Below are 16,518 nucleotides of genomic sequence, written 5' to 3'. Positions count from 1 at the left end.
CTCAATGATTTTCCTGAGTTCCTCCAGGGAACTGTCTGTGTTCTCATTTCTGTTTGCAGTTTCCTTAGGCTCTAGTATAGCTCTATAAACATATCTTCTAAATTCCTTCTCAGATAATTCTATTGCCTCCTCCTTTTCCATGTATAATATTTGTGGTTTAGCTTCTAATGCCTTGTCCTGTTTTTTTGTTTGATTTGAGGTTGCCTGTTGTTTCCTAGACATTTTGAGGTTGTCTTTAACTGCTGGTTATTGGTTGATTTGTTTTGTCTTGGTTTTATGGTTTAATATTTTGAAAAGGTGAAGCTGGTGTATTTTATTTTATTATTGATTCAGGTATGCTGGGTCTCTCTGCAGTTTTCTTTGTGATGGTGGAATCACTGTGTGGAATGTGGATATGTGTTTCTGTTTGTCATAAAGATGGTTTAGAGTTCAAACCGGGAAGTTTTGTGTTGGCTGAATATGGTTTCTTCTATTGAATGAGTGAAGTTATTGGCAGAGGAGGTGGGATCAGAAGAAGGAAAGCTTGGTGTTGCTAGGGTCAGTTTCTAGGGCTTTGAGGGGGCTGCTACTGATGATGTTGTACTGTCATTTACAAGCCCTCAGCTAAATTTTTAGGAAAGATTCTTGTTGTTATGGTGTCGCCACTTTCTGCCAGGCTCAGACACACTCAAAGACCCCGCTTCCAAGGCCCCGAGGCCCCAAAAAGCCAATCCAAGGCAAATTCCCAGGTCCGCACTCTGCCGCAGATTCCTCTCTCCACCCCGTCTGCCTGCAGCGCCTGCCCAACCACCCAGACCATGAATGGCTTGGGAGTTTGTCTGTGATATTGCCCACCTTTGGTGCCAAAGATGTGTGTGATTTCAGCTGCGCTGGATTCGGGAGAGTGCCTGCTGTAATCTGTGGTCCCGATATCAGTGATAAAGACAAGCACAGACCTCTCAATGCCTCCCGAGCTGACCCAAGCCCACTCAGTGATCCACTAAGGGGGAGCAAGCTCACCCTCCTGGAGCACCAGTGAGCTCTCCGCTTGAGTTTCAGTGGTGCTGTGCATGCCCGTTTACACCTAGCTGACCCAAGTTACTGATAAAATCAGGTGCTGAAAGTAGGTCCTTGGGTTGTTTGCTGGTATGTTGGTGTGATCGCTGGTATGCTGATACAGGGTATTTTCTGTCTTGGCTCACGGACGTCTCAGGTGGCCACCACGTCTGCCAGTCACTTCCCCAGGGAAGTTTCCAATGGCTTCTCTCAGCTGCCCGTCCACCCTCTGCCAGGTAAATCTTCCTTAATTTCTTTCCCTGTGCCTTTCCTCTAATTCTACTCTTCTGTGTTTGTTGCACTCTGATTCAGTGAGTTGTTCAGAGCACCAAAATCCCTAATGGAAATTGCTGTACCTAGTTTTTCAAACACTGAGATGCTAGAGGGAAATAGCGTGGTGATTCCTGACAAGACTCCACTTTGAATCCTAGATTATTTCTTTTGATGGTATGCCACATGAACCTTAGGTTTCTTCATTTTGTTTTGATCTTTCTGATTGATGACTTTCTAAAGAAGTAATGAAGGTATTTACCTTAAATTCACTAATTCTGTCTTCCATTGATTCAATCTACCCCTTTTTTCATTCAGTGTCTTACATATTTCTTAAAATTTAGTATTACTCTTCTGGATTTCTATGTGCAGATTTTGTATCATTTCTAATTTTTCATTTATTTTGTCATTTTGTTCTTGTGTTGTCTTTTGAAATTGTTCTAGGATTTTCTATTTGTTTTCCTCAATTTTTCCAATGTTTTCCTTAATCTGTCTCTCAATTCATTGAAAATACTTAAATATAATTCTTTTGAATTCCTTATCAGGGAGTTCCAATGCTGCTTATTCCTCAGGGACGTGTTCTGGGTCTGTATCCTGGTCCCTTGGTTCTCCTGCTTTATCTTTGCTTCTTTGTGTGCACTGTGATGCACTGTTGTCTTCTAGGCATTGTGATATTTTTGTGTTTATATTTAATTGGTGATTATATGTTGGAGTGACTTGCCCATGATTTTCATTTTCTTTGTATGTTTGAAAGTTTGTAAGGCTGCTGGCTTACAGGGATGTGTTGTTGTTGTTGCTATGTGCCATCGAGTCGGACCTGACTCATAGTGACCGCTCCTTGGGTTGCCGAGGCAGTATCACTATGGAAGTAGATTGCCCAACCTTCCTTCTGAGGAGTGGCTGGTGGATTCGAACCGCCAGCCTTCTGGTTAGCAGTCAAGAGTCTTAGGCACTAGAAGCTTATAAATCCCCACATCTGCAGGTCAGATAGCAGGCTGCTGGGTCACATTCCAAGAATTAGAAGTCAGAGGATGACAAGTTGGATACAGGATTGAGAGAGGGAGCCTTAACAGAACATCCATATAGATTAGATGTAGGACACACCCACAGATTGGCTTTCAACTGATTGGTTGCTCACATCAAATCACAAAATGAAAGATGATTATATTACATTATGCAACAGCAATCAGTCCAATGCCAGCCAAACCACTGAGAATCATAGCCTAACCAAGATAACATTAACCATCACAGGGAGCCTCCAACCTAAGAACTTTATAGATAATATTTCAGTGATTTTTCCTAAAATGTCGAGGTATGCAAATGATGTGGTTCTAATTTTCCATCACACGAATCACATGGAAACAAGTTAAGGCATGTGCGGTGACTTTGAGCTCTATCTCCAAGTCTTGAGTCAACCTGCAGCAGTGAAGTCTATAACACAGATGAGAAAACCGAACAAGGAGAACAATGTAAGGGAAGAGAACAGGAAAACTTAAGGGGCTATAGACTTGGGAGAACTATTACTTCTCACCACTAGCTTCTTGAGTTCCAAAGTGAGGGGATGTGGAAAAATGGGGAAATGGGGGGAGGGGAAAAGTTCTGAACTGCAATACTGTGGCACCTCCTTTTCCTAAACATTTCTCCCCACCCAGACTTATTAAAGCACAGTCTAGTCTGCACCATACAGTCATCAACCTGATACCTCCCCTCCTCATTTCCTATTGTGCGCCTCTTTCCTCACTCTGTAAAGCCCCACTCTCATCCTTAGCAGAGTGCACACTTCAGGTCACAAGAACCACCTCTAACAGAGTACGAGGGCTTAGTTTCACCCCTGGAAAGGAAGAGACAGAAGTCCCCATTTCTGCAGCAGTGACAGAAGAGGATAAGAACTCATATTCACTGAGAGCAATTACCATGTAGTACTTTGTAAATGGAGTCCCTAGGTGTTGCAAATGACTCGCATGTTTGACTGCTAGTCAAAAGGATGGAGTTTCCAGACCACCAAGAGGTCTCTTGAAAAAAAACCCTGGCTATCTAGTGAAAAATCACCCATGGAAAACCTATGGAGCACAGTGCTACTTTGACACAAAAGTGGTTGTCATGAATTGGTGTTGAGTGGACAGCAACTGGTTTACTGGTGCTATGTAAATATAGTGCTGAATGTATTTTACATTTTACAGTAGACTGCCTCATTTAATATTTGATACCATGCAAAGACATACTTTTACTCTTCCCATTTTACAGGTGAGGAAACTGGGGTTAAGTGAGGTTATGCAAGTTGTCAAAAGTTACACTGTACTAAGAATGGAAGATAGGATTTGAGCCCAGGTTGTGTGACTTCAGTGCTCTTAATCTGAAATCTGAAGTTAAAGCTGGATGCATTTTTCCATGGAAGCATTATTGTAAATAGTCACTAGTTCTGTTGTTTTTGCTGTTAGTTGCCATCAGGTCAATTCCAAATAATTACTCCATGTGTACAGAGTAGAACTGCTCTACAGGGTTTTCCAGGCTGTGACCTTTTGGCAGCAAATCACTAGATCTGTCTTCTGAGAACCTCTGGGTGGGTTCAAACCACCAGTCTTTCAAGAAGTGGTCAAGCACTTAACCATTGGTACCACTCAAGGACTCCATGCCACTGCTTCTAGAATTCTATTAATAAACATTATGACTTAATAAGGCTTTTGGGGGCCAGTTCAGGAATTTCCTTATTATTTTAATTTTTATTGTCCCATGTCAATCACTTGTCATTGTCATAGGAAAATATATTCCTACATCATCACTATCATTTAACAGATAAATATTTGGGGCACATTCTTTTCTCAGTGTAGGAACTGTCATCCCCTGTGAAGGTGTATCTATTCTTGTGTGTTCACTGTATACATTAGTGTGTATCAAGAACTTTAAGCACATACCATGCTAGCCAGACAGGGGTTAAGAAATTCTGCTAGTGTTTTTAATTCATTAAGTTTCACAGATGAAAGAAGATGGGGCAAATGCTCCCATTCTATAGCAAACAAACCTTTAGGAAAACATCCTATCTAGTTAAAAAGTGCCATTTTTTTTTTGTTCTACAGTGGCAGATAAGCAGGCTTGTGCCTGTGGGTAACGTCACATTACAACTCCTATGGAAGATGGGTACATTTTTTGGACCAGAGATCTATGATTTTGGAGAAACTAGCAAAGAAAGACAGAAGAAGAGAAAATCTTTGATTCTAAATGATTTGGTAATTTGAAGCTTCCTTATATGAATCAAAAATTACAAGACTTATTTTATCTTTCTGGCTACTTTATGAAAAAAAAACAAGACAAATATTGCCTATGAATAATAATTCATAGTAGATTAAGAAAAATTTGATTACTTCTTACTGCTAATATTTCAATATGACTGCCACATTATCTTCCTAATTGGAACCTTGAGAGACTAATGAAAAAAAATGTTATAAATAATTGAGGTATGTGGGGAAAGGACATGCTTTCCACAGCAATATAGAGAGGCAGTCATGGCTGACTGCTACTTCATTTCTTCAGTCCTGTTACTAAGTGATATCGACGCACTATGTGGGTTCCTGGCCACATGTAAGTCTTGTCTAGCATTTCAGGCTGATAAAGCACAGGCAGGAAGGCTGCCTCCTTTGGGGAGCTGCATGTTTACTGCTCTCTGCCAGCACAGTTCCCTCCTACTTTGGGAGGCCCCTTTGGAGAATGGGAAGTATGAATCCCCTTCTAGGGCTAACCAAGGCTCCCTTTTACAACTCACCCACTATCCACTGACTTAAGTTCATGCAGCTGAGGGTCAAGATGTTAAGAAGCTCATTTTACAGACAACAAGGTATGGACACAAATAAATAGCCAGAAACAAGGACCCCTCAGGTGCTCTCTCTATTTGCTGCCCAAAACCCAAATGAAACCCACCACCATCGAGTCAGTTCTGACTCATGGCAACTCCCACTGGGTTTCCAAGGCAGTAAATCTTTATGGAAGTAGACTGCCTCATTGTCCTTCCAGGGAGTGGCTGGTGGGTTTGAACTGCCAACCTTCTGGTCAGCAGTCAAATGCCTTAGACACCACATCACAAGGGCTCCTTATTTGATGCCCAGTTGCCTGTAAATAAAAAAACAGCAATCAAAGTGATCACTTTATAAATACGGCATGATCCTAATTTTATAAACAACAATAACAACCCCAAAAGGCCCAAAACCGATAAAGTGAAGTTATGGGATTACAGCTAGGAACAAAGAACATCAAGTCAATTTGTCAAGGATCAAATACCAGTTCCAATATCAATTCCAATATTCAATTACTAAGCTGAGTGACCCTGGGCAACTTACTCAGTAACTTTATACCTCAGTCCCTTCTGCTGACAAATTGAGATTTTAATAGTCCCATTTATAGGATTGTTGTGAGGATTAATGAGCTAATATATGTAGAGCACTTAAATCAGTGCATGGCACCTAGTCAACAACATAATATTATATTATTGTCATCAGCGTTATCATCACCATCATCATGAATATGAATATATTGGCATTGGGAAGTGGGCAACATCTGTGGGCACTGGCATCAAAGATAATTATCTCCTTTTTTTTTTTTTTTTGGTTCTTATTATGCTTCTCTGTGGTTTGCAAATTACGTATAAGAAACTTATATTGGTTTTGTAATCAGAAAGGATTTACTAATCTTAAATATTTTATTTATAGTGATAAAATGCTGTGAAACTGAAAGCTCATTATCTTTTCAGATAAAAGAGCTGTGATATGTTTTGCCATGATAGAATAGTCAATCCACATGTACAACTGCAGAAACCTCATAGTTGTCAAGAAAGAGCAATTTGATTAATATGTGAGAAGGACAATGCATGAACTGTCACAACTTCCAAACTGTCTTCTGTTTGTAAGCTACTCTTTTGGAAATAGAGAAGCTCTGAAAGATTGCTTCCTGTTGCACAGCATAAGGGCACCTGATTTCTTGGTATATATTTCTCTTTCCACACAACCATGCTGCTATAATAACTGGATGAAACTTCCAGGTTTTATTCTACACTCTTTCCTCAGATATTTATAAACTGACTGTCTCCTACTGAGATATCTAGCTCTTTTCATTCTAAAGATGTCACACAGTCCTTTAATTGGCCCATTTTTCTTATGAATAGGCCTATTTTTATACTAAAGAAGTAAGCATGACCCAACCACCCTTATTAAGGATGAGAATGTAGTACGACATAAAGCAACTATGGTCCCTCTATGCAGAGACCTAGAAAAGGATAAGTGACAGGCAAGGATGACACTAGTGCCCACTGGTTCTTCAGAGATGGCAGGCCATGAAGTATTTCTTTCCCTATACAATGACCTCACTGGCCCAACAACATGTAAGTGTGTAGTAAGTATTTCTTAATAATGACTGTGAATTGTGACTACAAGGCTTATAAATTATTGTTACCAGAGGCTTCTTACTATCATGTGAAGTAGGCTGCATTGTAGCATAAAAAGTGAGTTGCAGGATTGGGGTTTAAAACCATTCATTTTCTGTGGTAGGTGAAGACAGTTAATCTAATCAAGTTTAAACTTGAGGGGATAAGGTAGCAGTCACTTCCACCAGCCAACCATCACTACTCAGGTACTTGCTGGCAATCTGCTGGTAGAGAATGCATCTGTGAGCCCTCCACAATTTCCTCAAGTCTCAGGCACTTGCCACCTGTTCCTCATTCTCCCAAACTGCATCTTTTATTCTTATCTCAGGCCACTGATGAATAAGATCAGTTGCTTATCATTCTCTCTCCCATCCTACTCCTAAATGGATTTTTACCTAGTGATTTTGCTCCATGGATCTACAAGTTTTAAAACAGATAGGAAAGAAGGAGGAAACAAGCAAGGAAAAGAAGGAAACAGGGAAGGAGAAGATGGAGGGAAGAAGGGAAAAGAAGGAAGGGAAAAGAGGAATGAAGGAAGAAGAAGGCAAGGAAGGGAGGGAAGGAAGGAGGGAGGGAAAAAAAGAGGAAGAGAGGGAAGAGGGAGGAAGGGAGGAAGCAAAGGAGGAAACAAGGGAGGAGGAGAGAAGTGGGGAGGAAAAAAGGAAAATGGGAGAAAAGAAGAGAGAGAGGAAGGAGGGAAAGAAGGGTGAGAGGGAGGAAGGGAGGAAGGAAGAAGGAAAGTTTTAAAATCTTAAGGTAGTACTTAGGGAACTACTTAGGCCTGATGCTCTTATTCATCTTCATGGCTTCATCATTTGTACATGATCTCTAAGATGTTGGCCTTGAAAATCTGAGCTTCCTCCATCCTTCCCCCACCTCCTCTCTATATTCTCTGCCACCTCCTTTCATATCCCTGCCCCTCTTCCCCTTAGCAGAGATCCCGCAGACCCAAAGAAAGAACAATGTTTTCTAATTAGTTGTCAAGTGAGTTCACAAAGACTTAGCAATATTCATTCTACCTCAGAAGAAACTTCTACCTGTCCAGTCATCTCTAATTCTGCCTCCTAGTCTTGCCAATGCTGGCCTCTCCTCCCCATATCCTTGATTCTTCCTCTTCTTTCTGTCTCCTACATGTACGTGTATCTGAGGACTTTTTCCCTTCCTTTCATCTTTCAACTATCTCTATCTTCTTCTAGAACCTTTTCCTAAACTTAACTCTCAAATCTTTATCATAGATTTTCTTTCCTGAGCTACAGGCTTTTATTTCCAGCTGCCTCCTGGACATTCCCACAGCTGTATTTCAATGGCACCTTAAATGTGCAAACAATTGAACTCATTATCCTTTCACCTGAACTTGCCTCATTCCTCTGATGTTTCTGATATTTGTAAGAGCATTACCATCCTCCTACTGACCAAAGATTGTAATTGCAGGGTCATCTTGGATTTCCCCTTCCTTGCCCCCCACCAAATTCACTTGAGTCAATCTTCATGATATACCCTGCATTAATCTCTCTTCTCCCTTTCTTTGTAGCATCTTAGCACCCACTGGGATGGGCCACTGTAACGGCCTGTTACTCTCCTTTGTATGTTCCCTCATTAGATTCCACCCACAACTGCCAGAGTAATTTCCCAACAAGGATCTGATCCCTTCAGTCTGGTATTTAAAGTTTTCTATGACTTAGTGTCTAATCCACTCTTTCACTTTCCTACCTTATTCTTTATGTACCCGACACTCCTGGAAGCTGAAACCACTCAATATTCATCATATGTGGCCTGTAACTGTTGGCCTTGTGTCTTTGTACATGTTGTTATTTCAGCCTGGAATGCCCTTTTCTCACAGCTTCTGATGTCCATGTTTACCCATCTTTTAAAATAACCACAAACAGGATTCTAAACCTCAGCTGTAGGTGAGCTCTTGGTCTGCTGATCCATCTGTAGCATTTGATCTTTGCCTCTCTTAGGACTCGCATAATATCTGATCTTGTATTGGAATTGTTATAGTCCTTGAGTGGCACAAATGGTTAAGCGCTCAACTATTAGCTGAAGGTTGGTGGTTTGAACTCACCCAGAGGCACCTTGAAAGAAAGGGCTGGAGATCTGCTTCTGAAAGGTTACAACCTTGAAAATCCTATGGAGCAGTTCTAGTCTGCACACATGGTGATACCATGAGTCAGAACTAACTTCATAGCAACTAACAACAATGATCTTCCAAATGGACACATCTTGCAGAGAAAGGCCCCCATGTGATTCCTCTTTGAATTTCCCATAGCACCTTGTGCAGCTATACTATATGTGGTAACCTTGCAGTTACCAAATGAATGACCCTGGAGACTTCTAGACACTCATCTTCTACTCAGATCTCCCTCAAGGGCAATGAGAAATGAATAAGACAACACCTTGATTTCTGCTCAAGAAAGTCAGTTGTGGAGATTTGGTTCATATATATTAAGTAATAAAGAGCAGAAGAAGATAGAGGCGAGGCTTACTGAGAATACACATTCTAAGAAATCAGAAAACAAGATCCATTCTTACAGAACTATGTCAGACCTACAGTAATATGTTTGCTTTGGATAAGTAAAAAGAAAGACATTCTATGTAAAGGGAGTAGCCAAATGACAGGCACAGAAACCACAGCAAATGTGGTTTGTTCATAGGATCATGAATAAACTCATGGTGATTGGAGAACGAAGAGGCAGAGAAAGGAAGAGGTGCCCTAACATCTACCACATTCTTACTGATATTATGACCTGGCCTCAGTGCCTTGTACACATATTTTACTTCATCCATATAATAACCCTGCAAAGTAGACATTCTCATTGTCTATTTTATAAGTAAGTAGTCTGAGGGCTTGAGGCTCAAAGGGATTAAAGTAAAGTTAATGAGGTGGCAGTACTGGGATTTGAAAAAATTAGTTGACTTCCATTTTACCATACTGTCTCCTCGAGAGCAAAACACACAAATCTCACCAGGGTTATCTTCAGGAAGGGGATGTTCTTGTATTTAAAAATAATTCAAGTTGTAAAGCAAACAGTGGAGTGCCCAATATGTGTAAGTACTCAAAGTGTGTTAGCTGACTCTGAATGTAAATCTGTCACCCTGGAGAGAGAAGCAAGGAAGCTGGACAGCCAGATGAGTTCATGCTGGGGACCAGTTAAGAAGAAGGGCGATTCTAGAGTTGGGCAGTCTTTCTAGAAAAAAGTGCTGTGAAGGAATTTGGACTAAAGAATTCAGATTAAACCCCCTCCCTGAAATCTATTTTAGTTATAATTGAAGATGAATAAATAACTAGCTTTGGAGTCTCTGAACACCCATCCTGAGAGGTGGTGGATGAGCATGGATTGGAAGAAACATACTTGGTCTCGTTGGCGCATCTGATCTTGCAGCCTTCCTTGGGGATCACCAAACCCAGGTGCATTCGGAGCCTGCAATTTGTGGGCCCCGTGTGCGGCCACACGTGCGTCCCCGGGTGCATGACAGAATATTTGATCTGTGCAAAAAATACAACACTCCAACATTCAGCCATTTATCAAGTGTGGGGGAATTGCTAAATTAAAATGACAGCACAAAATTACTGTCAATTTGAATTAAAGCCTTTGTGAGACTCAGACTTATTCTCATCTTATTTCTTTGTGAAGGAACTAAAAATAAGCACTCACATTTTCCACCAAGCAATAAACATTGAACATTTTCCACCCTCCACTCTGATGTCAACCCATGAAATTTTGTTCCTTTAAAAAGGAAGTGAAAAAAGGAGGCATTCATTGGGCCAAGAGAAATAATCATTTCTTCACGAATGTCAGCATTCCCTTATTCCCAATAAATTATTCCAGTACTGAAAATACCATTAGTACCTGTCCTCTTCTGCATCCCGTGGTCTCAGGGAATTTTTCTAGTAAAGTACAGGTTTTAGGAGCTCCTTTACAAGCATTTTCATTTTTTCTTCCTAGATAATAAACAGTAAAAGTATCGTTAGAAACAAATCACTATAAGGCTTTAACTCATCCAGTTTTAACCACATGTGATCTATTTTGTCATCTTCACTTTAGCAATGAGAAGGATGAGTAAACATAAGAAGACAAAGTGTGTTGCTCAAATAGGTAGCGGCTGGCAGAGCAAGGACCAGAGCAAGAGAATTTCCCAGTTGGTACTGGACTATGTGACTAAGGAGGTATCATCTACAGGGCACATGTAGAATGCTTTATTTTTTTCATTGGTGGTAGGCATAGGGGCTCTGGTGGCACAGTGGTTAAAGCACTGAGTTGCAAACAAAAAAAGATTGGCAGTTTGAGCCCACCAGCTGCTCAATGGGAGAAAGATGAGGCAGTTTGCTTCCATAAAGATTTGCAGCCTTGGTAACCCTATGGGGGCAGTTCTACCCTGTCCTATAAGTCAGAATCAACTCAATGGCAGTGGAATGGTGGTAGGCAGAGTAAAGCCATCTTCCTTCAAAAAAAAAAAGAAAGAAAGAAATTAAGGTCACAGATGGAATCTCTTGAGATCAAGACATTATCCTAGATTATCTGGGTGGGTACAATGTAATTACAAAGGTCCTTAAAAGTGGAAAAGAGAGGCAGGAGAGTCAATGTCAGAGTGACCTTAGTGAGAAAGACTTGATTGGTCATGGTTGGCTTTGAAGATAGGAGAAGAGGCCACAAGCCAAGGAATGCACACAGCCTTTAAAAGCTGGAAAAGGAAAGAAAATGGATTTTCTCCTAGAGCTTCCAGAAAGAGCAGAGCCCTATTAGCACCTTGATTTCAGCCCAGTAAGACTCATTCCACACTTCTGACCCCCAGAACTGTAAGAGAATAAGTTTGTATTGTTTTAAGTCACTTGTTGTTAATTGCTGTCAATGACACTCTAACTTATAGGGAGCCCATGTATGACAGAACAAAACATTGCTCAGTCCCGTACCATCTTCACAGCCATTAGTATGCTTGAGTCTATTGCTGTAGCCACTATGTATTTTGAGTGTCTTCTAACCTAGGGGGCTCGTGTTTCAGCACTGTATCAGAAAATATTCTGTTGTAATCCATAGGGTTTTCATTGGCTAAGTTTTGGATGCATATTGCCATGTCTTTCTTCTTAGTCTGTCCTAGTCTGGAACCTCTGCTGAAACCTGTCCATGATGGATGACCCTGCTAGTATTTGAAATACCGGTAGCATAGCTTCCAGCATCACACTAATACATGCCATTAGTTTGTGGTAATTTGGACAGCAACAAAGGGAAACTCGTACACCCCCTAAGAAAGAAAAATAGCTTATATATTATATTTTTAACTTAAAATGCATTGCTGGGATGATATTAAAGGCTTATCTTACCACTATTTTTACCTGGAATTGGATGTCTTTTTCAATGTATAGATCATCACTTATAGGTTGACAAAAAATGGGAGCGGTATCTCTGAGAGATAAAGAACCATTCCCATTCTCTTAATGTCAGATACCTGGGAATGCTACCACCAAACAGATGGTCTACTGCATATAGCAGGTGTCTTCTAGTGGCCTGCTCATCCTGTGCTGCCACCGCTGCCGCCATGCTGATTTCAGTTAGAGTCTTGGTGAGTTGTCTGTTTACCTCAACCTGCTCCCTATGAGTGATGTGGTGAAGAAAACAGATTCTGGGGCACAGTGTAAGTTTCCCTGGACTATACAAAAACCTTCACCATCTACAAAAACACTGCTCATTAGAGAAGACAGCGCTCAGGAATGTAACAGCATTGTTTGTTCTCCTTTGGAGTTAGACAATGGAAGTTAAAAAAAGAGAAGCATTTAAATTCCCTATTTGAAATTCCTACAGGGGATTGCTGCTCTAAAGCCCAGTTTACTTTCATTTAATTAACGTAAGTTTTATTCAAAGATGATGATGTAGTGGGAATAAAAGTAGAGTTGTGAGAAATACAACATAAAGGTATTCTTGTCAATCAAATGGACCTCAATGTATTGGAAAACAACTGGGATATATTACCTTTTTCTAAGTTACCTTTCAGCCTCTTAGCTGAGTAAAATGTTGGTTGCTATTTTTCATTATTAATATAGAGTATCCAAAATGAGTTGAATGATAAATGTCACTTAGAAAAAATTTATGCCTCTGTATTATATGTGTATGTTGTTGTTGTTGTTATGTGCCGTTGAGTCGGACCCGACTCACAGCGACCCCTCCTTGGGTTTCTGAGGCAGTATCACTACGGAAGTAGATTGCTCCATCCTCCTTCTGAGTTTATATATTTATATAAATATAAGATAGACTGTTTCTCCATTACTGTTATTAATGCATAATATACTATTATTAAGAAAAACCAAATCCATTGCCATCAAGTTGATCTCAACTCATAGCGACCCCCCTTGGGTTTCCAAGACTACAAATCTTTATAGAAATACATTACCTCATTTGCCTGCCACAGAACACCTGGTGGTTTGAACTTCTGGTTTAGCACCCAAATGCCTTACCCACTACACCAACACAGCTCCTTATTAGATAATAAAAATGTAGTATCACATCATTTGTTGGATAACTGGGTGCCAGACCCTTTATCAAGTGCTCACTGGGCCACGTGACAACACCATCCCAAGGCACTATTTTCACTGTTACTCTTCAGATGACGGATCTGAGGCTCAGAGTCAGGGACATACTCCCATCCCAGTTAGCAAGCCAGGCAGCCAAGGCTCTCACTTGGGTTTGTTGGTTTCCAAAGTCTATCCTTTAAAGCACAGCTTGTCACTTGGTTGTTTTACTTATCAGCAAGTATAAAGTAACTCTCAAGAAATGATACACTTTGTTTTTTTGGGAAAACTGGCTTGGAAAGAGATCTACATGTCTACGCTTATTGAAGAAATCACTTGAATATTTCATTTACTTTTGAATATGCTTTATAAGGGCAATTCATGGAGTCAGGGTTTTTAAAAGGTTTATCCTAAATCCTTTTTAACTTTCAAGGCTCTATTACTGGGATGGCAACAGGTTCTATTTTGCATGACAACCCCAGTCAATTCATGGCAGCTGCCTAGAAAACTATGTTGAGAGGGATTCAGAGGTTCAACTAGAGCTCACGCAAAACTCACTGCCCCAACTCATAGCCACCCCAACTTGGGTTTCCGAGGCAGTATCTCTACAGAGGTAGATTGCCCACTCTTCCTTCTGAGGAATGGCTGGTGGGTTTGAACCACTAGCCTTCTGGTTAGCAGTCAAATGCATTAGGCACTATGCCACCAGAGCACCATGTCTTAGGGGCTCTGGAAGAACTGCATCTTTGCAGACTCTTATTACACCTACTCTTCATTTACCAACTGTTTTGTTATCTGGCATTCTGCATTTATGATAATAGAAAAAATCCAAAATCCCACTATTTTGTTCATTAAAGATATACATCTGGCAGTAATGAACATCGAAGTTCAAGGCTAGTGTAACGCTGGCTGTGACGGTTAAGGTAATGTGTCAACTTGGCTGGGCCATGATTCTCAGTGGACTGGCAGTTATGTAATAATTAATTTGGCAATTACATAACTCTACAGTGATCCTCCATTTTGTGATTTAATGTGGTCATCCTCCATTTTCACATAATTCAATTTTCACATAATGACCTGGTCTTTGGAACCTAACCATGTTGAAAAATAAGGGTGGGTATATATAATTTAGTGATCACTGCTGGCAAACATAATAAAATGTGGAGTCCCAGGGTAGCACAAATGGTTAAGTGCTTGACTACTAGCTGAAAATTTAGTGGTTCAAACCCACCCAGAAGTGCCTTGGAAGATGAGCCTAGTGATCCGCTTCTGAAAGCCTTGAAAACTCTCTGGAGTAGTTCTACTCTAAACACACAGGGTCATGATGCATCAGAATCTACTTGACAACAACTAACAACAATAACAAAAACATATATGTGTGCGAAAATCATTATTTAGATTTGCCAATTCTATCTTTTCCCCTCAACTCTAGAAAGCTGGTCATTTAAAAAAGAATACAGTTCAGTACTGAATGCACTTTTCATTTGGATAGAAACAAAACTTCCAACTATAGTTTCAAGGTCTTCTACTTCCTAGCATCATTTTTTTTCCAAATAGACTAAAAAAACCTCTAAGTCTTCACTTTAATCTATGTGAGCTATATTCTCTTATGACAATAAAATAAAACTAGAAACTAATTTTAGAAAATTGGAGCAACTCCAAATGCTCATGATACACTTACTAACGATATACACACCCACCCACATGTACATGTGTGTATGCACACACTTCTAAATTATTGTGAATCAAAATGGAAATCAAGATATGAAAGCAGTCTCTTTTTTTGGCAATGACATATGAAAATGCCATGTATTACAACTTATGGTATATGTCCAAAGCTATAATGTTATGTTTAAGGTTGTAGTATCAACTTGGCTGGGCCATGATTCCCAGTGGTTTGGGAATTACAGTGTAGTCATTCCCCATGAGGAGATCTGATTTAACGTAATCACCTCCAAAATGAGATCTGCTGTGAGCAGCCAGTCAGTTGAAAGAGAGTTGCTTCAGGGGTATGGCCTGGAAGCAATATATATGGACATTCAGACAAAGGTCTCTGCTTTTTGCTTGATCTGGATACAGCATTTGGCTTGTCATCATCTGACCTCTGATTACTTGGACTTGAGCCAGACGCCTGCCATACAGCCTACCGATCTTGGGATTTGTAAGCTTTCACATTCTGTGAGCCAGCAGCTTGCCATCTGACCTACCAATCTTGGGTTCATCAGCCTCTGCAGCTATGTGAGTCACGAGAAGCCTCCAGTCTGACATGTGACCACAGACTTGGGATTCACCAGCCTCTACAATTGGATGAGGTACTTCTTGAGATAAAATCTCTTTCTATATATACATATATAAGTTTCACTGGTTTTTAATCTCTAGAGGACCCAGCCTAAGATACTGTATCTCAAGGTTAGTACAAAGTCTTAAATACTTTTATTAATAATGAAGAAAGAACCCAGATAAATTTACTAAGGAGTTCAATTAAAAAGTTTTAAAGAATAATAAAGTAAGCAAATAAGAAAAAGAAAAATATAAAACCATATATAACTGAGAAGTAAATTTATGAGTATTTGTTAACATTATGATAGAACTCCATCAAACTTAAGAAAGAAGAAAGAACATACAATTGCATTTAATAGGAAGAATTTAACAAAGAAACCAAGAAAGTTGAAAAAAAAGAAAACATTAAAAGAAATTACTCTGGATAGTTCATGGAAAATTGAGTATAATCAAAATAGGTAACAACTTGAAAGTCAAAATGTTGCCTCCAACCAAATGATCTTTTTTTTTTTCTTTTAAGCAGACTCTATGATGTCTGTAAATCACTCTGGGATGCCTACAAGCCTAAAATATTGCTTTAGGAAACCCAATAGGTTTTATGACACATAGGACATTAATAAAACTGAGGTTTAGATGTAGTAGTGACAACAAATCGACTCAGTGAGATGCCAAGAGGTAAATAGCTTGTTGTTCACCTGACAGCTCCATTAAGAAACAAACAAACAAAAAAATTATTAGTAAAAAACTGACAGTCACTTGAAAATATAAATGTCTTCTCTTCTCTGATATACATATCTTTGCGGTATTACTAAAATAGTTCTTCTTCCTGTTAAGTATAATCCATTCTGAAATAATAATTGAGATAAACTACTGTGCTTACATTTATCTATTAATGTAAACAGGGAGCCAAAGAGAAGAGCAATCAGCCGAAGGGATTAGGTGAGGAGGGGAAACTCAGGGACGCCCAAAGAAGCAGGCCAGAAGAGCAGGAGAAAGGGGATTAAAAGACAGGAAGCCAGACAGA

The 16,518-nt window shown here is 39.9% G+C and overlaps 1 protein-coding gene across 1 annotated transcript in view; it reads right to left on the bottom strand.

Annotated features, from left to right (window-relative positions):
- ASPH (aspartate beta-hydroxylase) overlaps positions 1-16,518 on the bottom strand; it is a 294,530-nt gene that overhangs the window by 20,460 nt on the left and 257,552 nt on the right. The window contains exons 23-24 of the mRNA XM_042780764.1: positions 10,564-10,655; positions 10,066-10,199 (exon numbers count right to left, since the gene is read on the bottom strand). Of these exons, the coding sequence (XP_042636698.1) occupies positions 10,066-10,199; positions 10,564-10,655 (226 nt within the window). The remainder of the gene's footprint in view (positions 1-10,065; positions 10,200-10,563; positions 10,656-16,518) is intronic.

This window comes from Orycteropus afer, unplaced genomic scaffold, assembly GCF_000298275.1.
Source record: "Orycteropus afer afer isolate SDZICR_OR568_19922 unplaced genomic scaffold, OryAfe1.0 scaffold00060, whole genome shotgun sequence".
Taxonomy (NCBI): Eukaryota; Metazoa; Chordata; class Mammalia; order Tubulidentata; family Orycteropodidae; genus Orycteropus; species Orycteropus afer.
The sequence above is the reverse complement of the archived record's forward strand: the minus strand, read 5'-3'. Positions and strand labels throughout refer to the sequence as shown.